Below are 19,419 nucleotides of genomic sequence, written 5' to 3' on the forward strand. Positions count from 1 at the left end.
CTCAAAAATATTTGATTATTATACATACTCTTCTGCGTCAACAGATTAGTTAAGTTGATAAAAATTAAATATTTTATTTATAAAATTTATATTTTAATTTCGACTTTAATAGTTCATTTGATAAATGATATGTAAATTTAATATAAATCATCGTTGAAATATATGATCTTTGATCATGAAATTTGCAATTGGTAGTCTGCCCTTGGCCCTCACCTAGGTTTTTTTAACCAGAAAAAATACACTCTTTTGCGAAGTGTAAACTTCTAAAGTTTATATTTCGGCAACGCGTCCTTTAAAAATGAATACCTTAACTTGAAGGGCTGGTTTTGGGATCACTCAACAGATATAAATATAGTACAGGGTTCTGTGGTTGAAAAATAGAAGTTCCTTCTATAAGTCACAGGAGCTCTTCATAAAATTGAAAAGATCTATAGATGAACTCATTTATTGGATGAACAAGGATTTATGAAAACTGAAACATGTACAGCTGAAGAGTTTTATCAAAGTTAAGGAATTATGCCACCATAATGACCATGATCAATGAGAGAAACCATGATTAATTTAAGTTAAATCACATTCATTTTCATTGAATGAAAAATTACAATATTTTGTTTAGATTATCACATATATATATTGGATTGATAGAATTCGAAAACTATTATTTATGATTAGCTGACTTGATTAATTGATAAAAACAAGATAAATTTACATATAATTAATCTGGATAAAAATAAAAACTTAAAAACTGTTACTTTTAGTTTAAATGCAAGAAAAAATGAAGAACTGACCCAATTAGCACTTCAAATGTACTATGTTCTTGTCGTTAGGTTAAACATTAGGAGAAAAAAAAAAAACACAGACAAAAATGGTAATAGAACCCTAGTCCCATCAAGATTCAAGAGCACCCCTCATCGTTTTGGTACGTTTAAAATTGCTTTCTGCATCAAATGTGACCGTTCACTAAGGGACGTGAAGACTGAGCTAGCTAATAGCCAGTGGACATGTTTCCAAGTGACATTTCAACCGAAAGAAACCGAAAGGAAAGGAAAAGAAAAGCTATTGTACCACTTAATGTCTTTTAAAGTTTAAACCTGATGAATCTATGCATATATATATATATATATATAGTCCATGCCCTCATCCATTAGAAAAGGAAACGACATAAAGAAAAGTGTAAGTTTGAAGTTAAAAAATGTTTGAACTATTCAACTTCATTGATTAATTTGTAACAAAAGGTTGGTCCAATAATGACAGGAGCTCATGACTATGCCACCTTTTACGCTTTCCTTCTTGGTGGAAAGTAATGCTCGATCTGTTTTGCCCTTGGAATATTTGCATAAAATTGAGATACTTCCACACATTTAAAACTTTTTTTTTAACTTTTAATCATATATTTGATTGATCAATACTTCAAAATTCAGAAATTTCTAGGCCCTGTTGTATATGTATCTACCAAATCCATCAAGAATGCGGTGACGTACATGAATTTTTTTTTTCTTGAAAGAACCAGAACTTGAATAATTGACTATCTTTGAATTAGTTTTAATTGATTTAGATTTGAAAACCGAACCAAACCCATGTCTCTTACTCAGAGAAGCAAGATGCATGTTAGCCAAACCCGAGTGGCCTCTCTCTCGTACATAGAAGCAAGATGTGAGCCAAAACCCAAACGGAAACCCAAATGATTTCTCATTTATAGCAGCAAAATGCGAGCGAAACCGAAAGTGATCTCTCATTCATGGTAGCAAGATGTGAGGCCAAACCCAAGTGACCTGTCATTCGGCGAAGCATGATAGTGATATTATGAACTTATCCAAGTGGCTAAAGCCAAACCGAAGTGACCTCTCTCATTCGGAGAAGCATGATGTGATATTATGAACTTATCCCAGTGGCTAAAGTTTATCCAAACTTCTTCATTACTTTTCATTAATTATTATTCATTTAGAAAAATGTAGAGACACTGGTGGGAGGAGTGGTACTAGAAATGATAACTAAGACTAACATACACAAGAAAAAGAAAAATTGATCCATTAATAACACTGTTCAAATCACAAAAAGAAAGGAAGAAAATAACATATCGTTTCTCACATATATCATTATAAAGTTAAAAACCCTAAATAAACATTCAAATCTTTTTCTTATATGCCAAACTTAAACATTAAGCAGAAAAAAAAAAAAAAGAAGAGAAACTTGTATGAAATATACAAACCCAAGAAAAACAGATAATTTCAACAAATTAAGAAACCACGCACAACCCATCAGCATGTTTACTTGAAGTTCATATTTGTTCTTTAATGGGAAGCGCTCTCCTTTTCTTTCTCTTTCTCTTCATCTGTTTTGGAGTGGTAACCAGGAAGCTTCTCCTTGATTTTCTCCAAAATTCCCTTCTTTTCCTTCGTCTCACCTTCATGGGGTGCCTCAGTGGCAACGCACTCAGCTGGGGGTGGTGGGGGGGTGGTTGCCTCTTCAGCTTTCTTGTGTTGTCCAGGGAGTTTCTCTTTGATCTTCTCAAGGAAGCCTTTCTTTTCTGGCGTCTCTGGCTGAACCACTGGCTCATCACACTTTTCCACAGTGACTGTGGTTTCCTCATGCTTGACCTCCTCTTCTTTCTTTTCTCCTCCTAACTTCTCCTCGATCTTTTCCTTCAGTCCCTTCTTCTCCTTTTTTTTCTTCTTCTTCTCTCCTTCCTCATCTTCCTCATCGCTAGACTGCACATTCACAAGAAAGATTGAATGCTAAGTAAAATTAAGACAATACTGTTTTAGTGGCAAGTTGCCATTAACAACATAAAAGAAAGTCAAAGTACTTACAGAGCTGGAGCTGCTATCCGATCGGTGAAGCTTCTCCAGGAGACTCTGCTTCCTCTCCTCTCCCTCTCCCTTGTGTCCCTCTACCTTTGTCTCTTCTATCTTAACTTTCTCAAACTCAGTAACGATCACCTCCTCTTGAGGCTTCTCCCCCTCTTTCTTCCCCATGAAATCGAACAACCCTCGCTCCTGGATCTCCACTGCTCCCTCACCACCAACATTGGGATGCTCCTCAGCCATTTTTTTGATCAACTAGCACTAAAACAAATATGATCAAAGCTCGCTAGTGTATTTGAACAAAACACAAATGAAACTAAAAGTTTGCTGATCACTTCACTTATACAAAGTTGGCTACTAATAGATGGCTTTTGAGAAATGAGAGAAACAGGGATTTTATAGCATCCAAAGCACCATTCACGACGCGGATATGACGCGATTAAGAAAAAGAAAATTAAAAAATCAAAAGAAGCTATATGGGGTAGCCAATCGAGCGCCATTCCTGTAACCGACTTTGTGCTTTAAAACAAGGCAAAGTGTCAAAACAAAATACTCTCTCGGGCAGATTAAAATTTTAATGTACTCACTTTCTCTGTTCGACATCTGTCTTAAGAGCATATGTGCCCTCTAATTACAGCAAGTGTAGGCGTGCCTTATAAGCTGGCGCTGGTGGAAAGTAACAGTCAAAAGACAGGAAAGAAGAAAGTAGAAAAAAAGGAAAATATAGACACTCTGTGCTACTGGCTATGCGAGCATGCTACCATTCGAATTGTGACACGTGGAAGAAGAACGTGGAGAGTTGTCCCTGGCGGGACCCGAAAGTGTCGGCCTGGGAAGGTCGGTAAAGGGACCCAGACAAGAGAAGGATATTGGGCCACGTGTCAATCACGTCGGGAAGATTGAAGATTGAGAAGAAAGAAGCTTCGAGATCTGCCACTGTTAGGTTTAGGAGGGGCCCACTGACTGGTGGGCTTCGTTGTCGTTTATCTGACTGCAATTCCAATCACTTTCGGGAGACATTTTACTTGGGCCGGAGCCTCTTGGACAAGCGGGCGGTTTGGGATTTTGCGCATGTGACCGGTTCTAGATGTTTGCAATTTCCCAAACGTTGTGTAATCGGTAATGAAAAGACATTGGCATCAATACAAGCCATTATTATAGGATATAGTTTAGTAGAATTAAAATAATAAAATATCGATTATCAATTTTTGGATAAGGTGGATGCTAGGTGACAAATTTTGTAAATTTAAAACGCTTATAAGTAGAAATTGGGCATTCGGCTCTTGTAATTTACCTAAACTAACGGATAGTTTAATGTTAGTGTTGTAGTTGAAAAAATACATTTAAAATTTATGATTAAAAATTTTAAGTATTTAATATTATTGTGAATAAATATTGTGAGTAATTAAAATATTTTAAATATATGTACAAAATAATAAATTATTAAAAATATAAGATAATATTAAATTTTTTAACCATTAAAAATTTTTTATCAAAAAAACATCTTATAAATAATATTTTGTACTAAATCTTGATTGTAATATATTTAAATTTGTTCAAATTTTATTTTAATAAAATTAAGATATAAATATTAAATATTTTATTTTATTATTTATTTATAAATATTTATAAAATATATTAAAAAATAAAAAATTAAATCTTTTAACTATTAAAACATTCAAACTCAATACCGTTGTTATAAAAATACATCAAACTCAAATAGATAATGAACAAGTTAGTTAAACTTGAGTAACTCAGAAGCAGACAATAACAATAGTTTCGCGAGTTTTGCAGCTTTTGCTGCTACAACAACATAGGCCTCACGAGTTTTGCTGCTTTGGTATTGGTGCGTGATGTGAGAAACTGTTTGAGAAATGAGAATATTTGATTCTCAAACAAAAATGACCAAAAAAATATAAAGAAGTCCTTGGGACATTTGTCTATTTGAGTGGTTTCGTTTGGGCCTTATTATCCAAGTTAAGAATGGCAAGAGTTTCGAATGCTATTCAGTAGGCCCGCAGTTTCTTGAAGAGTGAGCCCAGTTATAGTGCTCGATAACTTTGGGCGTAACTCTAGCCCAGCCCTTGTTTGGGTTGATGACGTGCTCGGGTCTTAACTGACTGGAATCAACTATCGATTACTGCGTCATAGGAAGGTTCGGTTACTCTCCATTTTTTTTTAATATAATTTTAATTACTATTCATAAATATGACTTTAATAATTTATATAACATTCAAACGAATTCTAAATTTTAAGTTTGAATTGAAATAAAAATCAAGCAATTTGAATTTATTCGTTTGTATTCATTTGTTAAATAAAAAATAAATTTAATTTTTATATTCGATTTTAAATTATATTATTTGTGTTTGAATTTAAATTTAAATTCAATATAAAAATAAAATGATATTAAAATATAAATTAAATTATTCAAATCGAGTATTAAATTAATTAAACTTTATTCACTTGATAAGTTAAATTATTTAAACATAAATTCGATTCGATAATAATCAAATTAATTTTAAATTTTATCTTATCCGAATCAAATTAATACAAAAATAATAATGTATCATTTACCCTAAACCGACGAACATATTAAAAACAATAGACACGAGCATAACCCCGTAGTGGATGATACTTTCCCTTTTTTTGGTGGCAATTCCAAACACTACTAGAACAAATACTAATATCATGATTTGAACATTATACTAATATGTCATTTTTTTAATTTAAAATAACATATAACACGATTTGTTTTCTAAATAAATTGATCATGAATAAATATTAAAATAATTATATCCTATTAAATATAATAAAATAATTATATCCTAATAATTATACAACTTAAAAATTTCAGTATTGCTTAATATATAATAATTTATTAAAAAATAACAATATTTTATAAACTTCACAAAAAAAGTATAACAAAATTATTAAACTTAACAAAAAAAAACTAAATTATTGAACTTATAAATACAGGTAAACTAACTTTTATTATTTAAATTATGTCCAAAATGAATAAAGAAAATTAATTATATTAAAACAATAATAAAAGAAAATAAAAAAAATTATATGTAACATTAAAAAGATTTAAAAGAACCATGCAATTTATATTTGAATTTGGTTCAAGGAAGATTATTTTTAAAAGGTAACAATTTATAATATAAAATAATTATAATTTAAAAATAAAATAAAATTTTAAGTCACACGTTAAATGAATAATATTAACTATAATCAATTTTACAACTCACTTCATATCAATGATATTTTTTTTTAAACTCATTTGGGTGTGAATTAAATTATTCATCAAATCAATGATTTAATAATTTTTTGTAAATGAAAATCATCGACATGTAAAATTGCTGAATTTTTATTAAAAAAATAATTATTATATGTAAATTATTATGATTTTAAAAATAATTATATCACAACAGACATCAGCTTAATTATTTAGAGTTATCACCATTTAGAATCCAAACCTTGTTCATCCTTAAAAATGCAAATTTAATACGTAAATAAAATATCATTTTTTTTTTAACAAACAAAGTCGTGTATTGTATAAAAATAATTTAAAATATTTTTTAATAAATAGTGAATTTATTATCCAAGAATCAGTAATACACAACTACCAATTTGACATGCACAACAGTAAATAATTTAAAATGTTTAAGCTACATCAAATTAAAAGAAAATTGTTGATAAGTAAGCTTCAAATTTCGTTAAAAAATCCCCTCAATTATCATTATTTATAAAATTTTTATTTTGATTACAAAATCAGGCCCATAGCAAGTGTATCTATATATAGCACATTCTCATATAAGCCCGATGGGGTCATCCGTAGTTATATAGAAAACCGTCAAATGTGCCGGCTGTGGTTTCGCTTAATTTTTTTGTTGGTTTGCAAAAAAAAAAAAAAAAAGAAGGCGATTGCAGAAGAGGGAAAATTAGGAGGGGGAAAGGTTATACGCAACGCCAACGCAACGAACAAAGGCCTAATTGAATCGAACATTGATGCTCTCCCTTCCCTTTATTCTAGCTCCAATTCGTATCTTGTTCTGCAAATTCTCAAAATTTAAAGAATTTTTGAGATCCAAACCCAAACAAAGCATAAAGCCGAAAGGCAGGGAAAGAAGAAGGGAAGTGATGATAACGCGATCGAATTTAGCAGAGCAGTTAAGAGAGTATCAGATTCGATCTAAGCACGATTGGGCCTCCGTTTCGTTTTTCTCATCAACGTCTAATCTTACATCTTCTAGGTAAACCCAATTCCATCGTTTTTGCCTTTTAATTTTTCTTTTTTCGAATATATGATTGAAATTTAGGATTTTTTTTTCTGGTCTTGATTCTTTAACCAGATCTTCATGCTTAACGAGCTGTTTATGAAATGTTCTTCATTTGAGCTTCGATCGAATCCTTACCGAATAAGCTTGACTTTTATAGAATAATTAGGTTAAAAGGTTCGGCTGTAGCTTCTTGATTATGATATATTTTGAATTTATTTTGAACATTTTGTTTCTTTATTGATTTCATTTTCTCAATCTATTGATACATGTATTAGGAATTGGAGAAAAAAAGCTTGAAAGATTCTCGTAGTCATTAAATTATCTCTTTGAATATTGAAATTTTAGGTGGTCAAAGAAAGAGAACTTGACTCTGGAGTTAGTCCTTACGATGTGCATTAGCCCTCAGAAAGTAAAGGAAAAGGATGCTTTGAAATTGTTGATTCATCTTAATTTTCATCAGAAATAGAAAATTAGGTGGCTTAAACAACATGCCTGTGGCGGCAAGGGTTGTTTTGTGTAGTTGATTTGTGGGAGTTTGTTGTATCACATTTTGTTAATTCTGTACCAACAATTATATTCTGTTGTTAATACTTGTTATACTGCTATTATCAACTCTTGCTTTTTCTACTTGTCTTGTTTTCTATATTGTATATTTTCAATTGACTGAATTGTGTGGTTGGTTTAAAACTAACTGTTTGATTGTAGGAGTATACATGTGTGCTTCAATCTTGCCATTCACTTAGCTGTTATGATTGTGTGTCGTTTGTATCTCAAAGTTTTTCCATAGCTTTTATGAAGTATCTACAAGACCAGAATGCTTGCTAACTCCACTGGCAATTGGTGCTTTATATAATTGTTTGGATATGTTCAGGTTATGGGGGGCTAGGCTAGGAGTCCATATTATTCAGATGCTTGCTCAAATTAGGAATTCTTGGTGCTAGAAATTGAAAATAAATATCTGGTAGCCTTGGGTCTGTGCTTTGCAACATGTGTGCATTTGAGATTTTTGTGTTATTGATGGATGGAAAATATTCATTGCTTTGATATGTTTGTACTTTGTCCTAGTTTTGACATGTTTGTAAGGTTATGATTGAGATTAATAAATTGTATGTGGCAGGAGATTCCACCTTTTTGTTGGGGAAAATAAATTAGAGTATGTAACATCTAGAATGCTTATCTGTGTAGTTTTATTGGGATCTGTTTATTTTGTCTTCATTGTGCTGTTTGTTCTTCTCTGTCTCAGGATAAGAATGATTCTAATAGTTGTGCTTTCTTTACTGTTTTGTGGGTGCAGGGTGGATGTTGTGGTCTTTGTTATATGGGAACTCATTATTTTAGCTTTCCTGGTTTTTTCGGCTGTTTCTTTATATTTTAGGCATATGCAACTTGCCTTTGTCCTGGTATGCATCACAATGCTATTGCTTCTCTGCATGAAAATCACAAAGCAAGTGAGATTGGCTAGGAAAAAGAAAAGAAGGATGCTTCTTCCATTATCTATGTAGAACTTCATGAAGCTTGAATTTGTTTGAAAGTGACCAACTTTGTCTTATAAATTTGAGATTTATTGATTATTGCATTTGGCCCACGCTTGCTCTGGTCTATTGAAACATGTAATTGTTCCTGAAGCAAGCCAATGAAGGAATATGATTTGATATGATCACCTCAAACGTAGGTGAACCGGGGTGAGTCTATTGATTTGAGATGGAATGTTGGGATGTTCTAATTGAACTAGTTGCAGTTAGTTTTAAGGTATGGTGTCTTTCTCACTACCTTTGCACCGTATGCGTGGCTCTGAGAAACTATATTGGAATTCTAAATCAGGTGGGTATGTAGTTAACAATATTTTCTTTATTTTGTAATTTCTTTAGACTTGGTTGTAGTTTAAAAGACATCAGAGGATAGAAATGGGTGCTATGAGTGGTTGAAACATTTTTGCATGTATGATGTACCCATACAGTTGATATGTAACAGATAAATATTATACATGATTTACAGTTTCCCAGTTGATAAAAGAGTTAAATTCTTGCAAATTTTGGCTTATTTGGGTTTTACTATTGTGAATTTGTCAATTTAGGGAGTATAAAGTTCGGAGTCCGTGGGTTTTCACAAATTAACTGAAGATAAAATTATGCTACTCTTATGTTTTGGCAAACAGGCATGTTGATAAGGTGATTTCATATATATTAAGGTGTAATACACGAGGATTTATATGTATATATCAGTTAAGACTTAAGCCAATGCACAGGGATTATAAGACCATTCAAAGAAGTCGCACATGTTTGACATTGTTGCTTCCTTCGTGGTATTCAGTTTAGGAGATCAAAGGCTTGTTGGTCAGTCTTGATAAGCAAGATCTATGATCATGCAGCCGTTGCTCACTGGGGTTTAAAGAAGTGAATTTTTATTCCCTTGGTCACTATGCCCCATATTGCTCCAGTAGTCACTAAGACACTGAGGACCATTCCTAATACTCCGAGTCCCCAGTTGAGGCACCAACATGGACTGAATTTCCGAGGTTTCTTGATTATCACCCACATGAGACAGGGATATGCCAAAGTGAGCGGTAATGCAATCCCCCCGATCAACCCCGCCAAGCTTGGCAAGAATGGTAGTGCCACCGAAATAAAGAATGCCAAACATCCGAAGAAAACTCTGATACCTGTGCGAAGCGATTGCGGACATGGCCTTCTCCATTTGCTTGTATATCTGAACTCCAAATTGTCGAATACGGGCATAGCATATATTTGAAATGAGCTGAGGCTGTTAACTACAACGAGTAGGCTTGCTATCCCTAGAAGCAACTTTGATGTGTCGTGCTTGTGGTACTTGTACAAAGCACCTAGCATCCCTCCATTTTCAGGCATCTAGGAATAATACCAATATCTATTAGCCACAAGGAATTTATGGGCATGGCCCAAGTGTGTTTATATATAGACGAAGGAGAGCAATTTATCTTACCAACTTTCCGTAAACCCAATAGCCACCGATTGCAAGGGGAAACAAGCAGGTCGCAACAATCAAGTACGCGAATTTCACTCCTCTCCACATTGGTAGACGGGAAGGGTGCTTTCCACTGGAAGGCATTGTACCCTGTGCGAGAGAAAAGAATAAAAGTTTATTATAGAAAGCATCTATGGATTACAAACAAGGTAAAGCCTATAAATTCATCTGAAATCTGATTGCCTTACCTGTATTTCTAGCACGAGATTATGGCCTCTAAAAGCAAACGCGATTATCCCAAGTGCGTTAAAAATATTGAAAAGCCTGGCCACTTCCGTTTTTGCCTCAGGCGGGTCATAGGACACGGCCTCCGGCTTACCTTGAATAATAGACACAATCCATATCAAACTGCAATAGCTGATGGCCGTGATTGCTCCAACAAGGGAAACTCCGGCAATAGAGTTCAAGTTGGGAAGTTGAGCCAGAATAATGGCCAAGCAAGTGAACACCACGTACCATTCTACAACAGAGAGTGGTTTTACGCTGCATGTGTTCTCACACATGATCTGGAAGAAAATCTTCATGGTCCCACCTCCGATCATGATCAAGGTCACGCAGGTACCGCCCGATAGATACATGATGGGGAAAAGAGCTAGTAGTTTCCCTAGTTTTTCTCCTGAAAACATTGATATGTTACTTTCCTTAATTAATCCAAAGATTCAAAGTTGACAAAAGAAAAGGATATTCACTCTCAAGTCTCCCATGCATAATTTTACCATACGGTCCATGTCAATGCACTGGTCGATGCTAGCTCATGTATATGCCATACAGTTCATCTCGTACAAAAGCATGGACACGATAATTAATTTGTCAAATCATGGCATGTGAAAAAAGATTTGATTAGAGTTTAACTTTAGGATTTCAACTTTTACTAAAGTCTTCAATCAGATCAAACAACACTTTTTATTAGATTTAGATTAATAAATATATGCGGAAGGAAGATCGTAAAAGATTAAGATCACCATTTATTTTCTTAACAGACTTTTCCATTGGTACCTTTCAATTCTCAAAGTTTGCTAAATTATGTGAAGCATGCAAAACTACAGAGAAACATGACATGACAGAAATAAATAATTTGTCCTAAGCTATAACAATTCACGCGTTAATCTTTCCGAAACAGTAAATATATATAACATTAGTAAATTTGATTTGAAAAGAAGAGAGGAAGACTCATACGAAATTTTTTAGGTAAAATTTGTGAACTTTTTTACTTATAATGATTAATAAAAATTAAAATTAAAAATCAAAATTTATAGATTGAAAGATTTTATTATATAAATCAAATATGTAAATTTTAAGAAAATTTTAATAAATTTTGATATATATTTTTAAATAGACATTTTTAATAAAAATATCAATAAAATTTTTATCATTGAATAAGTATAGATCAAATTTAAATTATAAAACATAGTTTTAATAATTTTTTTACATATTAGTAATTTTCATATCATTAATCTATTAATTTAAATTTTTTATTAAATTATTTTTTAAAAAAATTAACTTCGCAAAATTCACCTAAAAAATTTTACGTAAGTTTTCCCCAAAAGAACACTACTATTTTGATCACGATCTTAACCCTGATGATGCCATCTATTACGCTTGAAGCATAGGTTTGAGCGGAGGGTCTGAAAATAATGAACTGGTTAAGCTCGCATGGAGTCAAATTCCCCTAAATTCTACAGGCTAGCTTTATCCCTCGACGTTTATGAGTCTTAGCTCTTACCAAAAGCAGCCATGGAAAGTCGGAGGTATCGGCTGTACCGCATTCCAGATTCTGATTCATGAAGCTGAATCAGTAACCAAAGTGTATATAACTGCCAAATAAAAGCCAGTGATAGGCATATAACTCCCCAGACCCTGCAATAAGTTGAATAAGTTGTTTAATTCATTTTCATCGAAATCCCCGCAAGGTAAGTTCATTTACATACGGTTTGACAGCTTTTCCTCCATTTTGTTTTAAGAAGATAAATAGAGCTTGGCTTCTTACCAACCAAGAATTTTGAAAGCTAGAGGAAGAACAAGCGCTTGAAATCCTATTCCTGAACTGAGTGTGTGAAACGCCGAGTAGTATGCGTTACCATTTCTGGACTCCGTAATGGGAAGCCAAGCTTCCTGTGGGTCAAGCTTGGTGAAGTGTCCAAATTCTTCCAAGTAACCTTGCATGCTTGAAATTGCCTTTTTCATGGGGCTAGCCACAGGAGTCATCAAACGTGTAACAAAGGGGCTCTTGGGGGTTTTGGGGCCCGAATCAAGTAGTGGTGATCGAGTCATTGATGGGCAATTGAGTTGAAATGGAGGTGCTGCAATGGCCACAGGCCGTCTTGTTGCTGGGCTCGAGTGTACTTCCACCAGTTCACCCATAACTACCGAGCTATATGTTCTCTCTCCCAACTTTCTCCTCTCTTCTTCAAGGGTTATAGAGCAACTGCTGTACTTTGTAAAATGGTAAGTGATCAAATATCAAAGTTAAAATGAGGGGTTTGGTAAGCTCTCTCTTCAGCAGGGTTTGTTCCACTCTATATAAGTGAACATTCCAGGAGAGAATCTGATCTCTGTTTTGTATATGCACTGAAATAATTGTTGTGTTGTGTGCAGCAAGCTTTTAAAGTATAATTGACGTTGGGGTGGATGTGGGCGCTGAGTGGGTGAAACGTGGAGCCCAACAAGGGTCAATAGTGGAGAGGTTGATAAAGTGAAAGCTTTGACTGACCCATTTGGCTGCTGTTATTTTCAAATAAAGATAACCCAACCCGCAAATGTTAGACACATTTTTTCTGTCTGTTTTGAGACCTTAATGCCGCAGCCGCCATGCCCATGTCAGCCATATTACATATGCTTCGTTCTCTCATCATTTCATTCTCATAATTGAGTTACATCAATCTAGAGCTGATTCTGATCATAATTTGGAAAAACAAAGAGAAATATTTATGAGCACGTCAGGTGCTAGGGTCCAGCCCTTGGCTTTTTCAAAAGCACGTGCCTTGCTGTTGTTTTGAGTGGCTATGATGTATGCCACATTGGATGATCCGATGCTAATAAGGATCTTTGGCAAACAATGGTCTCCTTCTTTTCAATAGTGATACTCGAGAGTTACATTTGGGATTTGGAAATTGAAGTGAGCGGCTGTAGTGAAAAACAAAGAGAGCCGGCAGCTTTGTTGAGTGCGTAGTCAATCAAAGGTGAAAAGAAGGCCTTTTCTTACTTGTTAGAGAGAAAGCAAAAGGGAGAGATAACCTATACAATAATTGAGTGTGTTTTTGGATATATAGTTTAATTGGTAATTCCAAAGAGATAAATTATATTCTGATTTATTGTTGACAGTGGATTATTGTCTGTTTGCTTGTGGGTATATATTGCCATATTGTGAATTTCTTTCATTTGACTGCCACCATAACCATAGCAGCCTTACTTTTAACTGCTAAATTCATACGAATCAGTCTTCTGACTGATGATCATTTATGGGGTTGACTAAAATCAATTCAACCACGGTATAAAAAGCTGAGATGCCAACAATTTTTATTAAGCATGCTTAAAATTTATATCTACATTGCAATTTTTCAACCTTTACTGCAAGACCCGAATGGCTTGTCTAGTTTCCTTGATTCTTCTTTTCTCCCTTTCTTTTTCCTGTTCAAATTGCTTTTGAATAATTTTCTCTGCCTTGTCTGTGGGTGTGTCTGTGGCCTGTGAATTGAAATAGTACCTATCATCATAGAAGCATGTGAAGTTCCTATAGCGTGAAATAGACTAATAGCAAAAAGAGAGACTAAATGGTTGAGGGAAAATCATAATACGTATCGTTGCTATGGTTGGTGGCCACTGGACTAGCCATACAACCAAGTACTACAAACTATGAGGGCAGTTTCCATGAAGTTGTTCAGGTATATCTTTTTTGCATTTGGTTAGTGGCATTAAAGAAACCATATATTTTGTGTAACATATCCTTCGTGAAAGTTGTTTTGTACCTTTTACTTTTTCCTTTGGTGAAGCATCTACAATTTTATTTTCTCTGCTACTTTGTCACCTTGTCTTTTGCTGAAGAGGATTATGATAGATTCAAACCTTTGAATCCATGATTTTAAAGTCGTGGATGGCGGTAATGGATTTCTTTTAATCATTTGTTTTTTATTTCAAAGTTCAAGGAATCACTTTTAGCTCAATTAGTCATATATCAATTCACTGCAAACATATTGAAAACCTAATGACAAACATGAAACATGTATATGTCGACATAATCTTCATTAATTCTGAAATGAAATTAATGATCTGTTCTAACGGGGCTTGAAAAAGCTCACTTCACTTCAATACCTGTGTCAATCACAACATAAACCCCAGCTGCAATTAGTACAACGCTGAGGAGAGTGCCAGAGAGTCCTAGTCCCCAATTCAGCCACCAAACCTCCTAGACAGCCCAAGAAGGGGATTGCCATTGCCACAAAAAAACAAACGTATCCGAACAAAGCCCTGAACCCTGCCGGAGCCACCATGGACATGGCTTATTTTTCCTGTCGGTGTACTTGGATTGTATGTCATCAAACATCGGCATCCCATAGATTTGGAATGAGATGCAGTATTAATTATGACAAATAAGCTTGTTAAGGCTAGAAAAGGCAGCTTGTGAAGTGTCACGTTCATGGTACTGATAAATCGCAGATAGCATTCCACCATTCGCAGAATATTGATTAGTCAATATGTATAGTCTGCCCCTTAGACCTTAAATTATTATTGGTTGATGCTGAGGAAATCAAAATAGAGCATGAATTTTAATTTTTAAGGGCATATCATAAGCCCAATATCTTCCAATTGCAAGGGGAAATAGGCACATTGTAATAATCTAATATGCAACTTTCACCCCTCCCCACATTGCTATCTTAATTAGATGGTTTCCTTTCACCGGAGGGCATGGTCGCCTGTGTAAAAAGGACATCAACATCATCAAGGACGCCTTTTTGACTACTCTGCGTTCTCTTTTCCCCTTTGAATTCAGTCTCAAGAAATCTGGCACTACTATTTTTTTATCAATAGCTTAGAAGTAATCGGCAATTTGGTTTTAGCTATGAGATTGAATATTGGGAATGTTATCTTTCTTTAACTTTTGAAAAGCTTTGATAATGACAGAAATGTAAAAATAAATGCAAAATCTCTTGATTTTTGTCAAAGAAAAGTTCTATATTGGTAACAAAGTTGGCTCTGTTTCCTTTTACCAAGCATTTTGTATCTCTTATTACAATGCCAACAAATGAACGAAAGTGGCAGTCGTTTTCCCAATTTTTTATTTCCTATATTGTATATTCATGTAATAATAAAAAAATTTTCAGACAAAGAGGGACAACGACAATATTTTATGAGTATTACTAGTTTATTTGATGAAGTTAATTGAGGAAGAGATGTTTGATATGGAGTTGAATTCCATGGATAGGCAGGTGTTGGTTATAATAAAATAACTTCGATCCTTTCTAATTTGAATTTTAGTAATTTTCATAATATTTATAGATAAGTTCACTCACTAATTAGAATTGTAAACAAACTGAATTTGAACTAATATGATTTTATTAGTGATTATTCGTTTACTTTTAATATTGTTCATGCTTGTTAAAGACTTGTGAGATAGTGATTGAGTTTAACTCATTTAAAATTAGATATAACAGGACTTAATTCATTTAAATTAAATAAATTTGTTCATAAATATTAAATGAACATATTTATAAATAAATAATTAAAAATATGTTTGTGAAGAATAAACAAATTTAAATAAAAAAAAAAGCCAATTATAAATTTCACCAAATATATTAATAATTAAATGAAATTATAAACATAATAATTATATATCATTATTATAGAGCAATAGGCAAATTTTAAACTATCTTTTATTGTTTTTTAAAATAATTTTATAAACTAATTTATTCATAAATATAAACAATTTTATAAAATAATAAGCAAAATTTAAATTATCTTTATTAATTTTTAAATGATTTTATAAATGAATTTGCGTATAAATATAGTTGAATTAAATAAATTAATATTCAAAGCCTTAAAATTTTATTCAAAAATTTTTATTTAAACAAAGGTCGAAAGAGAAAAGTAGAAAATTGTTGATGTATTAATTGAAATAAAAGCCTTATAAGAGGAGATTAATATTCGGTATAATCACTGAAGTTTAATCAAACTTTAGAAGACTGACACGACTCATTCATGAAACTAGGCGACTAGTACCTACTCATGAAAGTGAAAAGTAATTTTCATAATAATTTAAACCCTAGTTTTTTTTTTTTTTTTTTTTTTTTTAACTTTAATCATTCATGGATTCATGGATGGGCAATTTAATTACTTTTTGGATATTAATTTTGTTTCTTTAAGTAACAGTTAAATCCAGGGTCAATGATAGCTTTATAAGTGGGTAACTAACAACAAGTCCAGATTTGAAGGCCCACTTATTTAGCCCAAGAAATTAGCCCATATGAGCCTGGGTATAATGGACCCCTTCAATGAAGAGGTTTCCATGGAAACGGGTTGAGCCTCCCGGTTATCTTCTTTTGACCCAAAGAATAGAAAGAGGAAGGAAGGGTACCTGAATTTCGAGCGTAGATTATGGCCTCCGAAAGCGGAAGTAAATTAACGCTGAAAATCATGCGCATGTTGTCTTCTTCTTTGATTGGATCGTAAGACTCGCCATCCAGCCTTCCCTCAGTGACAGAAATCATCCACAACGCCAACCAGAGACACACCAGCAGTTGAATTCATGATGGGCAACTGGGAAAGGTCGACTACTGCACTCGTAAAACACTAAATACCATTCCACTGTTGTCAACGGCTTCGCAGAGCAATGCCCACAAACAATTTGGAAGAAAAGCTACATGGCTGAGCCACCAACGATAATAATAGCAACGCATGTGCCTCTCGTTAAATGCATGATTCAACAGCTTCCCCATTTTCTAACCCGGATAAGGGGAATGCGTCAGGATATGAAATTTTGTTGCGTACTAACAACTGCAGCCATGAAAAAGCTGTATTGATCTTTAATGCTTTTTGGTTGATCAATGAAACTTTCATTCTATTAGAGAATGTTAGATATAGCTTTTCTAGCTTTCTTTGCTCCGTTAAGGTGGGAACTGGGAACAAGTCCTCTCTAATTAACTTTGTATAGGAAAGAGAACTATCACAACTCTGTTTAAGAATTTGATACCAACATTTACTAAATTAAAGTGAGAGGCCATTTCTCGAAGTAACTCAGTTTGGGCTACTAATTTCCTCTTTCCACCTCGTTGGACCAAGAAAATACAAGGATGCTCTAGTTATAAGACAATTTCTTTGATGGAGCCATTGCGCATCTATAATAAGTAATTAAAAACTATCGTAATTTTAATTAATCTGAGCTATATATATAGGAACAATGGTTTGTTTTATATTCATACAATATAATGAATGTAAGAATAATGCTTATAACCAGAAGCTTTTGTTCATTCAAGAGCCAAAAAACAAAAGTTATATACATTAGCTCCCAGACGGTCTTCTCTATCTGTCTCACCTTCCGAGAAATGTTTCTAACCTCAGCCAAAAATAGCTGTAACGGAAACAAACTCGAACTCAAACACCAAGTTATTTGTTAATTGCAGTAGAAAACCATCCAAAGAGAGTTATCAATTTCCACATTCTTTTAATGAATGATACATATGCAAACTTAGCTAATTATATACTATTTAGAGGGAGCAATTGCAAACCAAAATTTGATTTTTCATGGTGGCTTGATGCCACTCTTCAGAAGCAATTGTGGAATATTGATGGGAGGCCAACAAGACAAACAATGCCTTCTCCAACCTTTTAGAGACGCGTCTTTGAACCAAAGAGATGACATACTCCAAGACCGCTGCATCGCATGGCAAAGTCGTAGGGCCATCCCTCGGCAATCCGAACTCTTCCCCGGACAATCTAAAGAGCTCTCTGAAAATGTTGGTACGAAGATATGCCAAGGGAACAACGAAACGTCTCTTATCCAAAGAGTAGACAACAAATGACATGCCCTTGCCAGCTTGCGATTGATCCTAGGGAGCGATATAGTTCTTCTTCCAATGCCAGCCATTGTTTTCCACTTCCTTGCGAGGGCAATGAGTTTCTTCAAGCTGATCATTGGAATAATTAAGCATATCGCAGTGAGTCAGTGACAGTTAAAAGAAAAAATGGTCAGTTTTTTCTGTTTGTAAACATATTCTGAACAATATTCTGCCAGGGAATATTATATATGTTAGCTTGAGTTTCAACAAAAACCATGTGCTGATTGGATAGACGAGATGGATTTGGACGTGGGTTGATTTTGGATTTTCCTGAGAATGTGGTGAGGGTCCTAGCAATCCACATTGATATTAGTCTCTACGGGCTTCTGACTCAAAAAATTGCGATTCAAGATAAAAGGGTTTATAAAGAACAAATTAACAGCCGATAAAAGGCTGCTTGAAGTTCAAATTTTAGTATGTATAATGTACCTAAAAATAATTGAATTTGATCTCTTCAAAAAAAAAAAAAAGTCAATTTGAACTCTCAACAAATATTTTCTCCACATTTTTTGGCTTAATAGTTTCAAAATTTAACCCCTTGTTAGCTAATGATTACTTTTTGGTATGATTTATGTAGTTCTTTCTAGAAATAGGTTCAGTTCAATTTCACGTATATAATGTTTTAATCCTAGCAGCTGGCTACTGCCTTTTTGCTGATCATGGTAAGCAAAGAGTTTCCGAAAATTACAGAACACGCTTTCTCTGCTTATTGAAACTCAAATAATTAATTACCTGAACTGAAGTGAATGTGGCCTTTACTATTTAGACAATTAGTGTGACCAAATGCTATGTTATTAAGGAAATTGGAGACAAATTATAGTCATTAATTACTTACTGATGAATTCCAAATGACAAAATTTTTGTTCTTTTTCCCATTTCTTTCTTTGATTACGCAAATACTCTTAGAAATGTAAAATATCATTTCAATTTTCAAGTCCATCTCCAGACATTTACAGGGGAATAGTTGAGAATAAAAAATAAAAAAAAACTGTGGCTATTGCCCGGCAATTGCATGCGAAATGGGAATGAAGGCACATGCCGATACCCGTGATCATTGCTAACAAACCCAATTTCCTGAGCAGCAAAGTTCCTGGGTTTTTTTTGTAAGAGGTGATGAATATTTCCTAAGCTGAAACAGTCTTCAGCAATTTGATAGGGCGGTTGGTGGATGCAATGCATAAATGTTAGGAAGAAACCAACAAAATTCATGTTGTGTCAACTAATTGCAAGCTTGCAAACTATTTCTGGTTTAAGTTGCACGGTTATGCGGGGATTCTATTCTCACAA

At 33.8% G+C, this 19,419-nt stretch overlaps 3 protein-coding genes across 3 annotated transcripts; 1 reads left to right on the top strand and 2 right to left on the bottom strand.

Annotated features, from left to right (window-relative positions):
• Positions 1-2,003: 2,003 nt before the first annotated feature.
• On the bottom strand, positions 2,004-3,496 carry LOC111312882 (uncharacterized). Its single transcript, XM_022913583.2, has 2 exons — positions 2,811-3,496; positions 2,004-2,708 (listed from the first exon to the last, which is right to left on the bottom strand). Exons 1-2 carry the CDS (start codon positions 3,045-3,047, stop codon positions 2,292-2,294), a joined length of 654 nt encoding a protein of 217 aa, XP_022769318.1. The 5' UTR covers positions 3,048-3,496; the 3' UTR covers positions 2,004-2,291.
• Positions 3,497-6,626: 3,130 nt separating this feature from the next.
• LOC111312883 (uncharacterized) lies at positions 6,627-9,114 on the top strand. Its single transcript, XM_022913584.2, has 2 exons — positions 6,627-7,057; positions 8,379-9,114. The coding sequence occupies exons 1-2, from the start codon at positions 6,813-6,815 to the stop codon at positions 8,584-8,586; spliced, it is 453 nt and encodes a 150-aa protein (XP_022769319.2). The 5' UTR covers positions 6,627-6,812; the 3' UTR covers positions 8,587-9,114.
• A 345-nt stretch (positions 9,115-9,459) lies between these two features.
• Positions 9,460-12,768, bottom strand: LOC111312884 (lysine histidine transporter-like 8). The gene is made up of 5 exons (XM_022913586.2): positions 12,072-12,768; positions 11,808-11,941; positions 10,273-10,700; positions 10,043-10,174; positions 9,460-9,948 (listed from the first exon to the last, which is right to left on the bottom strand). Exons 1-5 carry the CDS (start codon positions 12,443-12,445, stop codon positions 9,460-9,462), a joined length of 1,557 nt encoding a protein of 518 aa, XP_022769321.1. The 5' UTR covers positions 12,446-12,768.
• Positions 12,769-19,419: the final 6,651 nt, after the last annotated feature.

The sequence above is a fragment of the Durio zibethinus genome, chromosome 1 (assembly GCF_047325235.1).
Source record: "Durio zibethinus cultivar Kanyao isolate XHJ-2024 chromosome 1, ASM4732523v1, whole genome shotgun sequence".
NCBI lineage: Eukaryota > Viridiplantae > Streptophyta > Magnoliopsida > Malvales > Malvaceae > Durio > Durio zibethinus.